Source organism: Neodiprion virginianus, chromosome 1 (assembly GCF_021901495.1).
Source record: "Neodiprion virginianus isolate iyNeoVirg1 chromosome 1, iyNeoVirg1.1, whole genome shotgun sequence".
NCBI classification, from domain to species: domain Eukaryota; kingdom Metazoa; phylum Arthropoda; class Insecta; order Hymenoptera; family Diprionidae; genus Neodiprion; species Neodiprion virginianus.
In genome coordinates, this window is record NC_060877.1 from 14,633,113 (window position 1) to 14,653,898 (window position 20,786).

At 38.5% G+C, this 20,786-nt stretch overlaps 1 protein-coding gene across 2 annotated transcripts in view; it reads right to left on the reverse strand.

The window, feature by feature from the left end:
* The window catches only part of LOC124299423 (annulin), a 424,310-nt gene that overhangs the window by 321,912 nt on the left and 81,612 nt on the right, over positions 1 to 20,786 (reverse strand). For both annotated transcript variants that reach the window (XM_046752645.1, XM_046752736.1), the window contains exon 3: positions 1,145 to 1,274. In XM_046752645.1, the coding sequence (XP_046608601.1) occupies positions 1,145 to 1,274 (130 nt within the window). The remainder of the gene's footprint in view (positions 1 to 1,144; positions 1,275 to 20,786) is intronic.

Here is a 20,786-nt window from a genome sequence, read left to right on the forward strand (position 1 = left end):
AGCGCTCGTTTGTGTCAACTGCCACCCAGACGACAGATAGTGAGTGGGAGTCTCCGGTGAAGACAGCTGAGAACCGCCGTCCCCCAACGCCACCCAGCTCTCCAGAGAGCCGATACACTCCGCCACCCAGGACTGTGACTGAACCCCCTCGACGACCGACATCCTCACTGAAGCCTCCACCGCATTGTTTCAACACAAAAACTATTCCATGTATCACTTGGCAACCCTTAAGATAACTGTATATATGTAAATAAAATAAATAATAAGTATAAATAAACTCAACACCACAAACTCATCTTTGATTTCAAGCGACTCACACCTTCCACGCGGTTCGGTCGAACTACGAGCTATCAAATAGCGAACAAATGAATTATTTTTCTATTAACCCAATTTTGTATGGTCCAAATCAACGTTAAAGTCAACTAAGCCAAAGTGTCTTACCCCTACAGTAAATAACTCATTTTGTGCATACTTCATATTTGCTTCTAAGAAGATCAAGACGCTGAATTCATTTAATCACGTTTATCTCAGAACTATGTTCTCAGGTATCCAAAAAATTCCTTGCGCGTGAAGATTTATGCAATTATTTTGCCCTTTGACAGATAATTTCTCAGGCATATTATTTTGAAATTGCTACAGGGAATTTTAGCTCCGGTAAAAAAAAAATGAAACAGTGAAGTAATAGTTTCAATGACTTAGAAAACACTAATTAAAAAATCCCTGCAACAATTTTAAGTCTTTGGTATTCAATGTATCCACAACAAATTTCAACTTTTTACGGTGAGCTCTATGCGCAAAGGATACTTTGAAGAAATCTTAGAAAAAAATGCATACGTTTGGAATTATTCGACCTATTAAGCTGAATTTTGGATCAGATTCTAGTTTTAGGATTGTCAATAAATGGTTCAAATTGCAATGAAATTGATTCGTGAATGCGGGACTTTATTTTCACCGTAGTCTTCCCGTAAAGAGGTTATGACAAGTATCGATTGAACTCTGATTTTATCTGAGTAAAAGTGAGACATTGTCATGTTAGGATGATATTTGACATCTAATAAATCTCGAGGGTGATTACTGCTGATGAATATGAGTTATTATTAGCATATATAATATTTATTTCATACATGCACACATTTATACTTACATTCGCACCATGGATTGAAAATCACGTAGAATGGATCGTTCACTGTAAAACTAATTGCGCTGTTGTCTTGCCACTTTGTATCAACGTCCATCTTCCATTTACCAATCTTTGCGTCAGCTGCCGGAATGATCTACAATTGAAACAAAAATCATAAAATTATACATCGTACTTATAGCACTAATATTTACTTTCTAATTGTCTAATATATTCTATATATAATGTGTCAGAATACACTTAATCCTTTTGTTCCTGACTTCACTGAAATGGCCATTTTATTAGTCTGGAAAGCGGAAAAAAAGTAGCATATGCTTCCGTCTAATAATTTTTTCCACACACCTAATTATTCCCGCATTTGCGGAAGAAACGTTCTTATTCCTTGCTCAGTTGTGAGGAAAAGTAACACTATTCTCATGCTAATGGCCTAACCACTTCTCAAGTCAATAAAGTAGCCACAATTGAGGACGTTGCCTACCGAGCTTGCGTGGGAACTTTGGCTTTCCAACAAGTAAAAAAGGGGAGGATATACATATTGTAACGTGGCATTTCGATTAGGCCTGCCCGTTACAAGGTACTCCCTGAACCCTGGGCGGGATCCCGGGATAAGGGTTCGGAAATCGAGTCGCGAAATAATCAGAGAGAGAGCGCCAGAACTGGAGTCACGCACCCGGGCTTCGACAGGGACGAAATAGCGAAGTAAGAATAAGATATTGCAGGCTTTTGTTTTTATTTTTTTTTCGAGTACACCGGCCACCATCCAGCGACCAACTCCGACGCCGAAGAGATTTCGAGGCAAGGCGAAACCGCGGAGATCTCGCGGGAAGGATACCGAGGCTGCGGAGGGAGAGGCAACGCAGATCCCTGCAACGCGGGAATCCAAGGCAGACGCGAATCCCGCTGGCGGCCGGCGCGCCGCAGCCTCCCCGCTTACCGCGCCTACGCCCAACCAAGGCAACCGCGAGAGACCAGCTAGCGACGAGGGAGCACCACCCCGCCCAACCGCAGTACCCCGTAGAGCTGCGCGGGAGACGACATCGCGATCTAGCCTTAAGTTCTGCGCCGCGTAGCGACGACAGGTGCGCGGCAGGTTGCGCAATCCCCAAAATCGATGACTGATCGATTGTTGCGCATTCTTAGGGTGATGACGTCACGAAGGATTAGCGTGACGAGATCGGCGTTGCGGCCATCCGAGATCACTCGAGTTCTGGCGAGCAATCTAGAAGCAAGTGTGTCGCGAAATGGTCCGTGTCCGAGTTTTGGTTCTTTTTTCTTGTCGCGCAGAAGAAGGTAGAAATTGCGAGGGGAATGGCAGCCAAGGGTCACGAAGGAGTGTGTCCATTCCTGGCATGGATGTGGAGCGGTAAGCGCTGTTAACCTTCTTGCGAGAGAATCTCGAGAGATAATTAATAAAGGCTTGCCGAGGACGGATAGCCAGTGAGGATTGGCGTTAGCGACAGTACTCGAGATTCTTTAGCCGATACATCTGCTTGGTGACCGTAGCCTGAGTTGCGCGTAAGGAAGTAGCGTTAATTTCGGGTGATCGAGGAGATCGAGTCGAGTCACGGGTTGAGCCGAGACATTATTGTCTCGAGTTTGAGTGTAACCGAATTCCGTTACACAGGGTCACTTCAACTTAGTCCGATACAGCCTCATTTCTCGTATAGGTCGCGAGCAGTCTAACGGGGAGCATTCGAATTCGCGACCGCGTCCCGCCGTCGCGGAGAAAGTTGCTCGGGTGCGTGCTAACAAGAATATTTTTTTGTAGAGGATAGTCGCGAGTGACGCGACGAGCCTCGTTTCCGTTTGGCTTTTGGTATAATCCGTTAGTAATAAGTTGGCAATCAGCGCCCGTAGGCATAAGCAATTTTATTGCTTTTTCTTTTGTTTCATTTATTGCCGATCGCGGACAGCGTCGGCCGAGAATTCGGTTCCGTTTCCGTCAAGGGGTTTAGTATTAAGTTGGCGATTAGCGCCATTCTGTGGAGGACGATCGCGGGCAGCGCGGCGGATCCTATTTTGTTTTTGGGTTATTTTTTTTTGTGTGTAAATAAGCGGTTATGATTAGTACAGCGACTAGCGCACGTAGGCCGTAGAGGTCTTCTGGATCCATTCATTTTTTTTATTGATTATTTTGTTTGCTCTTTCTTTTTTTTTAAAGCTGAGCGTGTGCGTTTGGAATCGCAAGGAAAAACTCTCGCAGTATTGTTATTATTTTATTTTTTTTTTCTTCTGTATTATCGCTATTTAGAAATATATTGTCTAATATTATTATTGCTTTGTGAAATAACTTGTTGGCGTACGTGTGACGTATCTCTCTCTACCCAAAAATTACCCCTCCCCTCTCCGTGGTACTGAGCTACCGAGTATATGGTCGCGGTATATCGGATTACCGATTTCGAGGCGTGTTGATCACGCCAGGTACCCAACAAATTTCGCGGTATTGTTTCAGGTTCAGGGTACGTCGTGGACGCCGATTTATTGTGTACGCGGTAAGTTCTCGGTCATCTTCTCCGAGTGACCGAGGAGCGGGAAAAGTCCACGTCACAATATATATATTGTTACAAAGGGTGAAATCACCCGTTTTGCCCCCTCTTTAATGATCTAGTAGTCATCATAGATAAAAGACGTTTATAAACCTCTTATGTCTTTCAAAAGAATAAGGTTGCTGCGTCAACCAACATTATTGTAAAAACAGTCTTGTTTCAGACTTTAAACGAGAAACACATATTACGCAATTGAAGCATTTTCACAACATTTTATTCACGCTCTTGATTTTGACTTGATAGTTAAACTCGCGGATCCATATTTATTTTCCGTAACGTCAAAGAACGTTACAATATATATATTGTAACGCTAAATTCTGTTACCCTCGGATGAGGAGTTACCGTTGACACTTTGGCGCGATTCTCTACTTATCCACAATATCAAACTATAACAAAATCAATTATGTTGGGCGCCAGACGCGTTAGCGTCGATTTTCAAACAATAATACAAATCAATAAAAATAACACAAAACCGTACAAAAGAGACAAATAGAGAACCCGTTGTATGGCTGGCTAGGCTCAGGTACGTTCGCGTACATTCCGGTAGAGTGGCGGTATTCAAGGCAGCTAACAGTAATTCCAGAATTAAAGAAAATAACAAAATAAAGAATAAACTCAAGTCAAAAGGAAAATGCACAGGTCAATCGATTATATATTGTCGAGAAGTTTACATGGTTGAGACAGGCAAATAAAATGGTATCGACAGCGGTAGTTAATAAAATAAACAATCGTTGTTCACAATAATTTCGGTAGAATAGCAGTAAATGGTAGCTTTCAAACGAGAGACGGTAGTTAACAGAGAAAAATGAACGTAGGTCGGGAGATGCGATATAATGCAAGAATTTACATAAAACTACACGTCACTGGGCGACGTGATCTTACCCAAGTTCCAAATGACGCTACGAAAATTATTATTCTGTCAATTAGAAACGAGAGAACTTTACTGCGATCGGTAGAAAACAACGTAACGATAGTCCGGTAGATAATACGACGAATTTACCATAAATTATAACCAGTACGAGAGATTGACATTCATTAACAATTTACAAAGTCGGCAAACGATCGACTAGATAGCCTTCGGTAGAATTATTCATAAACGGTAGATTCGATAATTTATAATTATTACGGACTTGAGGAATTAAATAATGAATTCCTAAACATAACTTTTTAGAGAATACAAAATACAAAATTATGAGAGAGTGAGAATTTCGGAGAGTTTCCAAAATAAAGAAATACACTAAATACATTGCAGTACAAAAGAATAATTCGCAGAACTTAATTTAACAAAATACAGAGAAAAGAATAACAGGCAAAAATAATATAAAATTGCCAATAGCAATAAAGAAAAGGTGCGGTAATATCTAGGGGCTGATTCTACGCTCGGTTGTACTCCAAGGAACTCGATATATGATACAGTAGGCACAAAAATAAATAAAAATATAATAAGCAATAACAGAAATAAAATATGAAGCACACTACTATTATAAAAGAGTACGAGTATGAAATGAAATACAAAGCCAATAGGGCTCAAAATACGATAGAAAGTACAGAAGCAGGCTAATAGTATTTCACAAATAATCAGAAAAATCATAAATACAAGAGAAATAATTATTCGGCAGTTACGAGGTCGCTCAGATACGAAAATAATAAATTACTGAAATCATGAAGCCACACGGCGGCTTACTGCAACTTTAAGCCGTGGACCATGATTTGCACAAAGTCGATAAATACCATAAGAAAGAATAGAATTTCTGAGCAACTTCGTAACGATACAATTCAAAGGCAGAAGCCTTACCTTGGCTGGTGACTTCAGGCACACAAACTGACTCTAATTTTTTTTTAGTATATTTTTAGTATATTTAAACCAGCAATTTACATCGTATACATACTTGACTTAAGACTAATAGTCCCAAGGACAATAATATATACCCTGCAGAGGCATTTAGCATGTCTGTGCGCAGGACTGGCGAAAGTAGATGAAGAAAAAAATAACAAAATAATTATTTAAGATATAACTAAGAAGGTTTATCAATAATAATAATAATAATATAATAAAATATAATGTGAATATAAAATAAAATGATCATTTCTGTTGTAGTTTTTCGGTGCTTGAGTAGTTTCTTTGTGATATTTGGTAGCTTTTTATTTGCCTCTTTATATTTTTTTTACTACATTCTAATATTTTCAGCTCATGCGTGAGTCTGTTATAGCTCTTTATTCCCTGAATGACATGATTTTTAAAGCCTATGGATTTGGAGGTCTTTGGTATAGCAATGGTTTTGTTTCTAGTATTGCTCCCCGATTGGGTGTATTTGGTTTTCAAGTCGTCATAATGATATAGCAGTGACTCCAATGTGTAAGTCTCGCGGATGTTTAGAGGTTCCGTCAAATCAGCATTATTTCGTGCAAATATCTTCCATAGTCTGTGCTGGACCCTCTCAAGAGAGTCCATTACATTTCCGTATGCTCCACCCCATGCTATTATACCGTAGTGAGCTACACTTCCAAAAAGTGCATGGTACATCATTACCAGAATTTTTTTATAAGCGAAATGCGATAGTCTCCAGAAAACGTAGAGCAAATATCTGGTTTTTTTAATAATGTGCTCTATTTGAAAATTCCACCTGAGATGACTATCAAAGATAACCCCTAAGTACTTTGCACTCTGTACTCTCTTTATTTCCATACCGTTAATGGTAATTGTGAACTCTGTCGGAATGCTGACTTGATAAGCCCCAAAAGGGATGAACACAGTTTTTTCTACATTTAAAGTTAATTTGTTATGTTTGAGCCAGTCTCCAATTTTATCTAAATAATTCACCATTTTGAGTCTTGCTTGCTCCCAAGTTGAGTCGGTGCTAATTATCGAAGCATCATCAGCAAAAGAAACAATACATCCTTGTGGCAATTCATCGAAAATATCATTTATGTATATAACAAAAAGCAGTGTCCCTAAAATTGAACCTTGCGGCACTCCCATTTCAACCTTTGTTTCTTTGCTTTTAGTGCTATTTAAATTTACAACCTGCGTTCTATCTGTCAGATAGCTTTTGATAATGTCTAATGCCTTTCCCCTAATACCGTATCTGTATAATTTCCTGAACAAAATTTCAAAGTTTACGGTGTCGAAAGCCTTTGCCAAATCCAGGAAAGTGACAATGGTGGCATTCGTTTTGTCTATATTTTGATAGAGTGTATTAGTGATGAAAGCCAGCGCATCTTTTGTGCCCTTGCCTTGTCTAAAACCGTATTGCATGCTAGCGATCAATTCATTTTCCTTGATGAAGTTGGAAAGTCTTTTGTGCAACAACTTTTCGAAAACCTTGGCAATATTAGACAGAAGTGAGATTGGTCTATAGTTTTGCACAAGATGTTTATCCCCAGCCTTATGTATGGGGATGATTTCAGCTTTTTTGAGTGCTTTCGGCCAGACAGAATGCAGGATACACAAGTTAAAAATGTGCTCTAGCGGTTGGCTTATGAACCAGGATATGTGTTGCAAAACAGTAATTTTTATGCAATCTACGCCCCCTGCCTTAGGCTTCAGGGCATGGATGGTGTTGAAAATTTCTCCACAACTTGTGGGTTTTATATAAGCTGTTTTCGAGTTGTATTTAGGCATTCTGATCTGATTTTCTGGTGCTACTATTTTTTTTGCAAGGGATGTTCCCACCGTACTGAAAAAATTGTTGAAACTATTTGCCATTTCTTTTTCTGACCCTACTTTTACCCCATTTACATTCAAAAAATCAATATCATTCTTTCGTTTCTTACTACCATTTATTTTTGCATTGATGAATTTCCATAGTTTTTTATTGTCCCCCAATTTAGCGTACAGCTCTTGGTTGTCGTGAGAGTTCTTAGCAGTTTGTATAATTTTTTTCAACCTTTTTTCATAATTTGTATATTGCAATTTCAAATCTATATTCTCTGGTTCGTCTTTCCATAATTTATATAGTTTCATTTTGTTTTGAGTAGATTGTATTATTGCTGGAGTGATCCAACTTTTTGTAGGTTTTAGTTTAATTCCCTTTTTTTTAAAACTAGATTCTCGAATGACTGTTTGAATTAACGAAATCAAATGGTTAGTAGCCGTATTTGGATCAGGGATGTTCATTATTTCACGCCAATCTGTCTTTTCACAAGTGAGCTTCAACTTTTTATAGTTAATATATTCAGTTTCCCTGCTTTCTTCCTGAACTTCCTCGTTCCGGAGTTGCAAGAGCAGAGGATAGTGGTCTGGGTATGGGGTAGTTAGTTTTAGAGATCTCATGAACGTTTTTTCGGTTTTGACGAAAATATTATCAATACATGACCCCTTATTTGGATCACAGTTACTGGGCTTTGTTATTTTGTTGAAGCATGGCGTATACCCATTTTCTAAGTAATTGTTGAGGTAATTTTCTGTGTCTATGTCATCCAATTTTAGAATGTCAATATTAAAATCACCTAGGATTATGTGATTTTTATTTTTTGCATGCATTTTTAAAAATTGTTTCATTACATTAACAAAAAAACTTTTGTCACAGTCGTGACATCTATATATACCCGATACCTTGAGCTTTCTTTTGTTCACTACTATTATAGTTGTTATTATTTCTAAATTTCCAAACACTTCTACCATACTTTCCTGCTGTAGCTCTGTTTTTACGTACATAACCACTCCATCTGACTTGTTTATCAGACCATAGTTATAGTACAAGTTATACCCTTTCAGGTTATTACTATCAACATGTGGTAAATTCCAAGACTCCGTGCAAACTATTATATCAGGCTTGGACTTGACACTCTCAACAAAAGTCTCTAATAGTTCTAAATTGCATTTCAAGCTTCTTATGTTCAATAATAAAAATATGATGTTATTTTTATTTCTAAGGCATTTGTTGAGTGTGTATAAATCAGGAATTTCTTCTTCTAATTTTGTGCCTGTGTATTCTTCACCATTCGTTTCATCTTCTGTTGTGTGATAGTCCCCGCCGGGGACAAAATTTCCTTCTGCTACGCTACTTTTGATATTTACGTTACCCGCGCCTTCTGGTGACGTATCACTGCTGGTGAAGCTACTCGGCTCGCCCTCTTGTGTTTGTCTGGTCCTATGTTGTCAATATATCTCGGAATGTCGGGTTTAGTTGGGTAATCTGTGGTTCCAATATACTTCGAGATCTTATATCTCAAATATTCGCATTTACTGGTGTCTGTCGCCATGTGGTTGACGTCACAATGTTTTGAGTATTTAGAGTTCCTGTAAACACAGTTCGTACACTTCACAGTTTCCTGGTCGCATGCGCTAGATGTATGGTTTCTTGCACATTTCAAGCAAACTTCAAGTTCGCATTTTTTCCAGCTATGTCCGTACCTTCCGCATTTTATGCACGGTTTCATGTTGAGATCATCATAAGCCCTACAGCACTGGTGTCCCACATAGATCTTATAATTGTTCTTCCTGATGAGAGTGTAGATTTCAGCCGTAACCTCAATTATTGCCGTTTTCTGCGTGTTTTTTGTTTTGTATGTGTCCAGAACAGTGCATTTTGTTTCAAGCGTACTAAAATTCCTCTCGTTGATGTCAAATTCTAGATCTTCCTTGTTCATGTAATTTTCGATACCCACCAGTTTCATTCTTGGGTTTTTTAGCTTGTCTTGTTCAATTTCGAAGTTTGTTCCAATTTTTTCTATCAAAATATCTTGCATTTCTTGTGTATGCTTTTTAAATTGGCATTTAATAATGGTAGTGCCGTCTTTTTTATTGAAAATTCGTTTCACTGGTAAGGCTGTTTCTTCACAAATAGTTTGAACAACTGTGTCGTAGGTTTGTCCATTCTTGTCTGATTGTTTGGCTTTTATTATGATGTCAGGTACTTGTTGATTTATACTTGTTTTTTCAGTGAGTATGCTTGCGTATGATTTTCCTGCTTTTTCTGTGTTTACTTCTTTCAATTCTTTCAGGAGTTTGCATTTTTCCTGTAACTCACAGTTCAACTGTTTCAGGAGAGCATTTTCATTTTTGAGAGCATATATCACGCCCTCGTCTTCTCCGAGGAGAGTTTTGTCTTGCTTGCTAGTCTCACCTTTTGAAAGGTTACTGGAGATGTTTTCAAGCATTTCATCCTGTAGTTTCTTTTTCTCATGTAGTTTTACTTGCGCGATAATTGTTTTTGCATTTTCATTCAATGTTTTCTCACTCACTTTTGAGGTTAGATTCACATGTGCATGTTTCGAGCAGATTATTAAAAACTTCCCGACATGTCTTGTTTTTTCATCGTATTCAGAAATGTGATATGCATCTTCACAAATCACACAGATCACTATTTGATTTTTAACGCGTGGGTGGCAAATTAAATAATCCGATTTATCAGGTGGTTTCTTACTTTGATGCGCCATGAGCGCCATGTTTAATTTAAATCAAACTTAGAATAATAAAACGAAAGTAGAAAGGAAGGAAAGAACTGGAATTTACAGGAAGAAGTTAACGATAGTGCAACGATAGAGGGTATGGAAAAACGGTAGATACAATAACGGTAGAATGAGAGGAAGAAGGATCGGTAGCTTAAATCGAGAGAATAATCGGGAGGATGCGGAAAACAAAGCTGTCGCTCAGCAGGTCAAGCGTAGAATAGGAGGTTGTAGTTCGGCTCGCCGATCTCGCGGTTGTCGTGAGGTGATTCTTCTTCTTTGATTGGTTGGTTGACCCCCACCGCAAATAGGCCATCCCCCTGTGGCGAATATTGGTTACTGCGTGGTCATACGTTTTCCAAAATTACCGCTAGATGTTGCGTAATGTGCTGCTCGCGATTTCGTCGTTGACACCAACTCGTACGATTTTGTAGCTGCTTCGGTTTATGGTCCAGGTTGCCTATCATCGGGGACTTCTTTGACAGAGGCATACACAGGGTGCCTCTCGGCCAAAGTTACCGGATAGAGAGTGACGCCTCATTGTTCACCTCCACCGGCTTTTTGCACAGACAGTAGCTAGCTGCCTGTACCTGAGGTCGTGCAGTCAGACGGTTGGCCAAACCGTGGACCACGACTTACACAATTAGTCCTTGCCGATAGGAAGGCAGCGTCGATCCTCGGAACAATGGCTTTATCAACCTGAACGTAGTGGTTTGGGGTCGGTCCGGCACCAGGCCGGTAAGTCGGAGGATGGCAGGCTACGGTCTGCCCTTCACGCCATCCTTACGGCATCCGATATAGCGGGCGGCTGGTTCCTCTTCGAGAAACGGTGCCTTCGGCCGCCGGGAGGATTTTTATCTCCCTGTTCACCGGCAGTCGAGGCGATACGGAAGGTTCGGGTGGATGCTACCCCAGGTGTATATAAAGGTGCACCAAGGTAGCCAGTATAGTCTGATGAGACCGTCGGTAGGCGAAGTCGTCGAGAGCTGGAAACGGTAGCTAGTGGTCCCTCGTTGGTCGGGATCGTTGTCGTCCAAGTACCTTATTAGCTTGCGCCGAAGCGCGAAATAAAGAATTTACAAAAAAGAATTAGTTAAAAGTAGTTATTGCCTATTTTGTATCGAGTTCGGTTGGAGTACCCTGCTGAGGACGCGTAAACTAGGAATAATAGCGGTTGTGTGCCCTTGTGACGGGCGACTCTGGAACGCCACGTTACAATATATATATACGACGACACACACTGGATAACAGCAAAAAGAGCACTTAGATATTTAGTTGGTACTTAAAACTTAGCACTCGTCTATGAGAAAGATGAGAAAAGCATTGAAGCCTTCGTAGACGAAGATTGGGCGGAAGATTTGACCGACAGAAGGTCATATACAGGATTAGTCACGAAACTTGGAAACTGTGAAATAAGCTGCGAGTCCAGGAAACAATAAACTGTAGCATTATCAAGCGCTGAAGCTGAATACTTGGGTTTAAGTGATGCAACAAAAGAAGCTTGTTTCCTTCGCAACTTACTAGGAGAGTTTTTTGGTAAAAAGGAAACAATTACTGTGTATAACGGTAATCTAAGTGCAAAAGGGATCGCAGAAAATGCTAAGCGTCATAGGCGCACTAAACATATCGATGTACGACATCATTTTGTACGAGACGCAATCAAAGATGGGCTGATTGCAATTAAACACAAGCCAACAGATCAGATGATATATATATATGTAAGCCAATAATTATATTGTTAGGAAGGAATGAAGATTAGGGTGATAATCCACACATGTAAGATGCAGTTAACAACTGTAATATTAAAAATATGTACAAATTAGTGAAATACAGAGATATTACCATTTACTAATAATCTTATAGCTAACCTGAATCTATACAATTGCCGATAGCAAACCCTTGTGTACATCAATATAATAACCTTGATGCTAACAGCTCGGGGTCTTGTTACATACTGACTCTCACACGCGTGTCAATAAGCGACGCAGCCAAGCTTGATTACGCACAAGCTTACATCCCCCCTTTTTAAGACCGAGGGTATGTTCCGTCGGTGTAAGGAACCAACTTACTAGCATGAAAAATATTTGATTCCCTTTTTCTCAATCCACTGTCTAACAAGAATGTTACGTCCTCCAGACTTCATATTCCTTTCCCACGCTCTTAGTTACCTTACGCTCTGTAGTCTACCCTTATCGTTCGCGAGTCAACAGGTTCTCCTGTAACTCGCGGCTAGCTCGCCTGCTACATCCGGCAGAAGCGGGCAGATCCATCCCAGCACTCAAGCAAGACACCTATCCCTCTAAACCAAGACCATACCCTTTTTTCCTAGACCGACTCCGTTGCATTGACCACTAATAAACAATCATATACTATAAATCGTTTACCTTCCCTTAATACCGATCCCTTTCTATTCCATTCCCTTCCTGCATTGGGAGTAGTAGCACGCGAGTGCATAGTCGACGTGAACGGACCCTACAATAGCCAAATAACACCTTGGCTGGGCGTGGAGTAAGCTCCGATTACCGCTCATCGGAGCCTACGCAATCTACCCCGTAACATTTTGGTGGCAGCGGTTTTGCCCGTCGACCTACCCGTCAGTGCAGTGCTGCATGTTTTCTACGAAAGTGTTCAGTGCTCAAAATTTCTAACGCCGTATCAATCAGTGATAGCCTTGTTACGAACGAACTACGGCCCACGAGGTACTGTGACAGGCATGCAGAACCTATTCAACTCGCCACGGACACAGGCTCTGCAAACAGTCCCCAATTTCAATAACTCCGTCACATTTTGGTACTATTGAAATTCATCGATACTTACTACGTCGAATAACTGTGTAGCGAGTGGAAATTCAGTGCGATAGCCAAGTTAAGCCGCACACCGCATCTGAACACATCACCCTTCGAACCGACAAATATTGAATGGACCATTCCCGCTCATTCGGACTCCTGCAACCCTGTTAAGACGAGAACCTGGACCCGAAAGTGACATCGCCCTAAGACCTGGATTACCACACTTATTTATCAACAAGCCACGGAGTACCTCATCTATACCCTCCTCGTGCCGACGCATGACGTGTATCGCCTCTTCAAGTTTCACCTGCGTCCAGCTACCTAGAACCATGCTGTACTCTGTTTTTGCGTTTACCTTCGCCCTGTAAGTCTATTCTAAGTCTTAGTATTAACTTCATATTTTTATTCCTGTACTTGCAATACCCTGCTTAAATCAACATGGCACCAACTAACGAAACCGGTTCAAATTTTTGGTCAGTAAAAGATGTCTTGCCGACAATCCCCCCTTTCGACGGCCACAACATGCCCTTTGACTCATTTGTAGAACAATTACGTCACGTAGAGACTCTTATAAAAGCTTCGGATAAAATGACTTTTTCCAAATTTATCAAACCTTAACATTAATGTTAAGTAGGTCTATCTACTGAACGAAACCCGATCCAAATTCGACGACCACTATAAAGGAGTGTATACGATTAAACGTATAATTGACAATATTAACGCTGAAATTTGGATTACCCCCCGAAAAACTAAAATCGTCCATTTCAATAAATTGAAATTGGCACACTTAACCGACTAATTGACCTGGACCGACGCTTGAACGAATACGAACTTGACCTGTCCAGTTTAGTAGACGCTATCCCCTTAGCCCAAAAAGGTATCGTCCAGCCTAAAATTCTATCACCAGAACAAATTATTTCCAGCCTTAAACATATCCCTCACCCGCGTCGTACAAAACCCCAAATTCCTACGCGCCATGCCATCCACCACCCGCACCTATAAATAATACCATTTCCCGATAACCTGCCTACTCGCTCTTCGTCGCTGCTCCGGACCCAATCGGAAATTGAAATGACGGAACTAGGCATACCTAAGCCGCGTAAATTGCTCCCTGAGCAAAGCCTTAACGATAGCTGCGAACCACTCGAAGTTTGGCGCTAAGCCCTCCGCTATTAGCAATTATATTCTTTCATTGCCTTATTCTGCCAATAATAATCTGCAGCCATAATATAATCATCAGCACGTTGCATAAGTTTCGTTTATAACATACACAATATCTATCATATATACCACCACATTTATAAGATATCATTTATAAATTTTTTTTTTTTTTATTCAAATGTATACTAACCCACTTAAACGCGCACTCACATCTAGGCGCTATATTTTAAGACTCCTTTTTGTAACATTCTGTAAGTGATTCAGTACGATAAGATGTCATTTATAAAATTTTTTTTTAATCAAATGTACACTAACCCACTTAAACGCGCACTAACATCTAGGCGCTATATTTTAAGACCCTTCTTTGTAATATTCTGTAAGTGATTCAGTACGATAAGATGTCATTTATAAATTTTTTTTTTTTATTCAAATGTACACTAACCCACTTAAACGCGCACTAACATCTAGGCGCTAGATTTTAAGACCTTACTTTGTAATATTCTGTAAGTGAGTCACTACGTTTCATGGCCTTCCGCTTCCTTCCGAACATTCTATGTCGTACCCTTACCGAATGTTCTTCCCCAAGGGGGGGCGTGTTACGTCCTCCAGACTTCATATTCCTTTCCCACGCTCTTAGTTACCTTACGCTCTGTAGTCTACCCTTATCGTTCGCGAGTCAGCAGGTTCTCCTGTAACTCGCGGCTAGCTCGCCTGCTACATCCGGCAGAAGCGGGCAGATCCATCCCAGCACTCAAGCAAGACACCTATCCCTCTAAACCAAGACCATACCCTTTTTTCCTAGACCGACTCCGTTGCATTGACCACTAATAAACAATCATATACTATAAATCGTTTACCTTCCCTTAATACCGATCCCTTTCTATTCCATTCCCTTCCTGCATTGGGAGTAGTAGCACGCGAGTGCATAGTCGACGTGAACGGACCCTACAATAGCCAAATAACACCTTGGCTGGGCGTGGAGTAAGCTCCGATTACCGCTCATCGGAGCCTACGCAATCTACCCCGTAACAAGAACATTACATCAGAAATTTTCCCTTTAATTTTAAACGGACCTACTCTAATTGGATCTATTTTATTTTTATTTAATTTATTTACATTTTGACATAAGCGAAGTCTCCTACATTGTAATTTATTTTCTTTACATTCTTATCATAGTATTCTTTATTTTTGTTGTGAATTTCTTTTGATTTCATAAAAGCTATTTCTCTATTGTTGACTAAGTTTGTTAAATTATTGTCGTTCACTTCTTTGGGTAAAAATGAATCGTTTAATCCTGTCAGCAAATAATTAGGAGTGAATCCGGTCGAACTGTGAATTGTGTTGTTGTAATCCTTTACACATTCTTCCGCCACCTGAGGCCGTGATTTATTTTTATCATCATAAATTTTACACCTTATTCTGTTTACCAAAGTCTGATTTGTCCTTTCATTTAATCCATTAGAGAATGCGCAATCCACTGCTGTAAAAACTAATGTTATTTTCTGTTTTTTTAAATACTGCTTAAACTGTGCTGAATTTATACCAGGATACTGATCTGATAAAACTAATTTAATGCTTCCATTTTTTTCTACTTTCTTGATTAGATTTATAAAATCTTTTGCAACTTGAGTCTTTGAGGTTATTATGTATGCAAATCTTGTGAAATGGTCCACCGCCAAATGTAAATATTTTTTTTTTTTTTTATTGCCTTTGAAACCTCCTACTGTGTCTATAGACACTATTTCGAAAGGTTCTTTTGCTGGTCCAAGTTGAGATAAAGGGGCTTTAAAGATGCCTATTCTCGATTTGTTTTTAATACATGTTTCACAGGCTCTACAAGTTAATTTTATGTGTTTATACATATTTTTGAAATAAAACTTTTGGCCAAAAGTTAAAATTAACTGTTTTGTGCCTATATGACCTTGATCAACATGTACCTTGATGATAAGAGACTTTCCAAATTCTTCAGTGATCCATATTTTTTCTCTATTATTTAGAATTTTATAAATTATTCCCCTTTTAATAACACATTTATCATCAGTTTTTAACTTTTTTTGATTTTCTTTGATATCCTCCAATTTTAATAAGTTTGTAGTTTTTATCACAGAATCACTTATTGTATCCTCGTGTGATTCCAAAACCGGATTTCTAGACAAGCAACCGGCTTCAATGTTTTCTTCACCTGGATTATACACAATTTCAAAATCAAAATGTGAAATGTAATTCAAAATCTGAACTAGTTCCATATCATTACTTTTTTTTATATTGAATTTTTCCAATGGTCTATGATCAGTAAATACAACGAACTTCTTGCCTATCAAATGAAATTGCCAGTATAAAATGGCTACTTTAATAGCTAAACATTCTATAAAGATAGCTTTCTTCTTTTTCTGAGCTTCTGTCAACTTTCTAGAAAAGAAAAACACCGACTTTAACGAGTTATCTTCCTGAGGCTGCTTCAATATTGCCCCAACTCCTTCGATACTTGCATCAGTGAAAATAAAAATTGGAGCCTCTGGATCAAAAATTGCCAAAGCGGGAACTGTGCACAAATATTCTTTTGTTGAATTAAAACTGTTCCTACACTCTTCAGACCATTCTAAGGATACATTTTTCCTTAACAAGTTTCTTAAAGGATCTAGTAAGCCAACATGATTTGGTATAAACTCCAGATAAAAATTTATCTTGCCTAGAAACTGTCTAATTTGTTTTTTTGTCGTAGGAATTGGAAACTTCTTAATAGCCACTAAATTATCGTTTATTGGTTTAATCATATTCTTTCCAATTTCGTGTCCCAAATAAGTTATTTTTTCTTGGGCGAACTGACATTTATTTTTATTCAATTTGAAACCTTGTTCATACAATGCTTGCAGTACTCGCTCCACATGATATAAATGTTCTTCGGAGGTTTTGGAGAACACCAATATATCATCTATGTAGTTCACTGTGAAAGCATCTAATTTATTTTTCCTTATTACGCTTGCTAAGACTCTTTGAAATATAGCAGGAGCCGATTTCAGACCAAAAGGTAAACATCTCCATTGCCAGTGTCCATGATGGGTTACAAAAGCCAATTTATATCTATCTTTTGCACGCACCGGAATCGACCAAAACGCCGAGTTTACATCAAATTTTGAGAAAAATTTACAATTTCTGGCTCGTATTGTGAGATCATCTATCCTTGGAAAAGGTTGTCTTTCTGGCACTACAATTTTGTTTAGCTCTTTAAAATCGATACACAAGCGTGATCTTTTTCCTTCTTCTCTCTTAAAAACCATGGTTACAGGAGCTGCATAAGGACTGCGTGACTCCTCTATTAAACCTGCATTCAACAAATCCTCTATTTGTCTCTCAATCTCTAATTTATCTTGGAAAGAGCATCTGTAAGGTTTCTTTGAAATATATCTATTTTCTGTCAATTTCACTGTGGCTTCATAATCTTTTACTATTCCTATATCAAACTTTGATTTGGCAAATATTATTTCATGTTTCTTTATCATATCCTCTATTTTATTAGTACTTATTTCATTATTGTTACTTTTCTTATCTAAGTTTTTATTTTTCTGTTGTTTCTGTGATATACACAAATTTTCGCTCTGACAGAGTTTGAATTTTTTTATTGAATCCAATCCCAGTAGAAAATCACAATCAATACCTTCCTTAACTATGAAAAACGGAAAATCTTCTTCTAAGTTACCAATTTTAGTACGTATTATTGCAATCCCTTCTGTTTTCGCCGTTCCAGCTACACCTTTAATCGTATCTCTCCCACCTATTATTTGTTTAAAATTTCTTTTATCATTCAAAAAAGAACCGTTAACCATAGAAATGTTGGATCCAGAATCATATAAACCGATTGCTGGGCAACCATTTGCAAAAAGCTTAATTTTAATAAGTGGGAGAACTATTCGTTTTTTGCTTCCTCATAACTTGCTACTACTTCCTGTAATTCATTATTATTTGTAACTTTTATATTTTCATTTTTAAAATTTTTAATTTGCCTATCTTTATTACGGCATATATTTTCTGGATGTAATCTATTTTTGAAACCTAAGTTCTCACAAATAGTGCATGGTTTTTTTTCACTTTGCATTCTCTTGTTTATGTTATCATTTTTCGGATCGTTGATTTTACCTAGTTGTTTTAATTTTGACATTAAATTTTCTATATTTGCGATAGATTTCCTATCTAACTTATTTTGAATGAATTTTGGTAAACTGATTACAATCATATTAATTTGTGTGTTTGTAGATAAGCTATCATCCGCTTCCAACAACAATCTCCTTTTTTTTAACGCATATTCTAATAACGAGCCGTTATAGAATTTAAAATTATAGGCATACGCTATATCCGTCCAGGATTGTACAGAGAAGGTATCAATGAAGGCGTTATTCCATGCCTCCCAATTTAACAAAGAGTTCTGCCTAAGAAATACATTATACCAATCTAAAGCGGATTTCTCTAAAAACAATCGTAATACTTCAGCGTATTTATTTTTTACAATCCCTACTCTGTCACATTCCTGCACAAATAAATTAATCCACACACTAGCATTTATATTTTCCGTGTCGAACTTTTCAATCACTATATCTTTTATCAAATCGCTAGTTTTTCTTTCAAAAGTGACCGTTGACCGTTCGTTTACCTCTGACTCTTGCTCTGTTGTGATTTCTTCTAAGTATTCATCAAACAACACGACGTTTCCTTCTGTATCCAAGTAAATATTCTCAAGGTCTTCAGATAAGGTCAATACCACATTGCGAAATTTATTGCGGATCTTCAAACTTTTAACAACATTCTTCACTATTGGATTTTCAAAAAGCTCTTTATGTTGAGCACTAGTCTGCTTATCTGCCGGAAACGAAAAAATTTCCTCTTGGCCGAGCAGCTGTATTCTTTTCACTTTAACTACGGTGCTTTTTGAATCCACACCAGGCTCCGAGACAAAATAAAACTTTGCTTTACTCTCCATTGTATAGATTTGTAAGCCAATAATTATATTGTTAGGAAGGAATGAAGATTAGGGTGATAATCCACACATGTAAGATGCAGTTAACAACTGTAATATTAAAAATATGTACAAATTAGTGAAATACAGAGATATTACCATTTACTAATAATCTTATAGCTAACCTGAATCTATACAATTGCCGATAGCAAACCCTTGTGTACATCAATATAATAACCTTGATGCTAACAGCTCGGGGTCTTGTTACATACTGACTCTCACACGCGTGTCAATAAGCGACGCAGCCAAGCTTGATTACGCACAAGCTTACATATATATATATATATATATATATATCATATCATATATATATATATATATCATATATCAGATATCATCTGATTTGTTGGCTTGTGTTTAATTGCAATATCATATCATATATATATATATCATATATCAGATATCATCTGATTTGTTGGCTTGTGTTTAATTGCAATATCATATCATATATATATATATCATATATCAGATATCATCTGATTTGTTGACTTGTGTTTAATTGCAATCAGCCTATCTTTGATTGCGTCTCGTACAAAATGATGTCGTACATCGATATGTTTAGTGCGCCTATGATGCTTAGCATTTTCTGCGATCCCTTTTGCACTTAGATTACCGTTATACACAGTAATTGTTTCCTTTTTACCAAAAAACTCTCCTAGTAAGTTGCGAAGGAAACAAGCTTCTTTTGTTGCATCACTTAAACCCAAGTATTCAGCTTCAGCGCTTGATAATGCTACAGTTTATTGTTTCCTGGACTCGCAGCTTATTTCACAGTTTCCAAGTTTCGTGACTAATCCTGTATATGACCTTCTGTCGGTCAAATCTTCCGCCCAATCTTCGTCTACGAAGGCTTCAATGCTTTTCTCATCTTTCTCATAGACGAGTGCTAAGTTTTAAGTACCAACTAAGTATCTAAGTGCTCTTTTTGCTGTTATCCAGTGTGTGTCGTCGTAAAAAGTATTGAACTGACTCAGTAAACTGGAAACATATGCGATATCTGGTCGTGCACTGTAACGAGCAGTTGTTCAAAGTCGCATCAACACCAACAATGCCCGTGACATGTACAAAACATGTCAACAACTGACACAGACAGCTGATAGAGACGACCATCGATAGCGACCGTGACCTGCTAGCATTCAAAGTAGTAAACAAAGACGACGGACGCTGAAAAACATATACCAGGACGACGACCCACAACAGGACACACGAATAGGGAAATGACGTCGACAGGATCATCCAACAACAGCTCCGGGAGAGTATAAAACTGTAGGACCACGAAGAGCGGTTACCAGTTGTCCGGCAAAGTGCCGAACTGCGTCACAGAGTAGACGGTTAGTCAGAGTTATTGCACGAGTTGTCCGGCAAAGCGCCGAACTGCGTCATATTGTAACGAGGCGTTTCTCATATAGAGAACGTTATCGAATTTAGCTTCACGAGATCTAGAGAGGAAATTCAAGCATAGAGCTTAGTCCGAAATTTAGTAAAGAGTATAGAAATTAGAGTCCACGATAGCCCGGGACCTCTTGAGGAAATATTGAGTAGAGCCGCGTATGTAAAGTTTGAGCTGTAGGGAAATTTAGGAGCAGAACCGACGAATTCTGAGATTTATCATTTCTTTAATTTTATTTTTAATTTTGTTCATATAACTTTATCTTGGAAAGGGGAGGTAAATAAAACCAACAGCCAGCCAAGGAATTCCCTGGTCTAAAAGGTTTGCGGTGTTTTGGGTCAATAACCCATAACAAAGTATA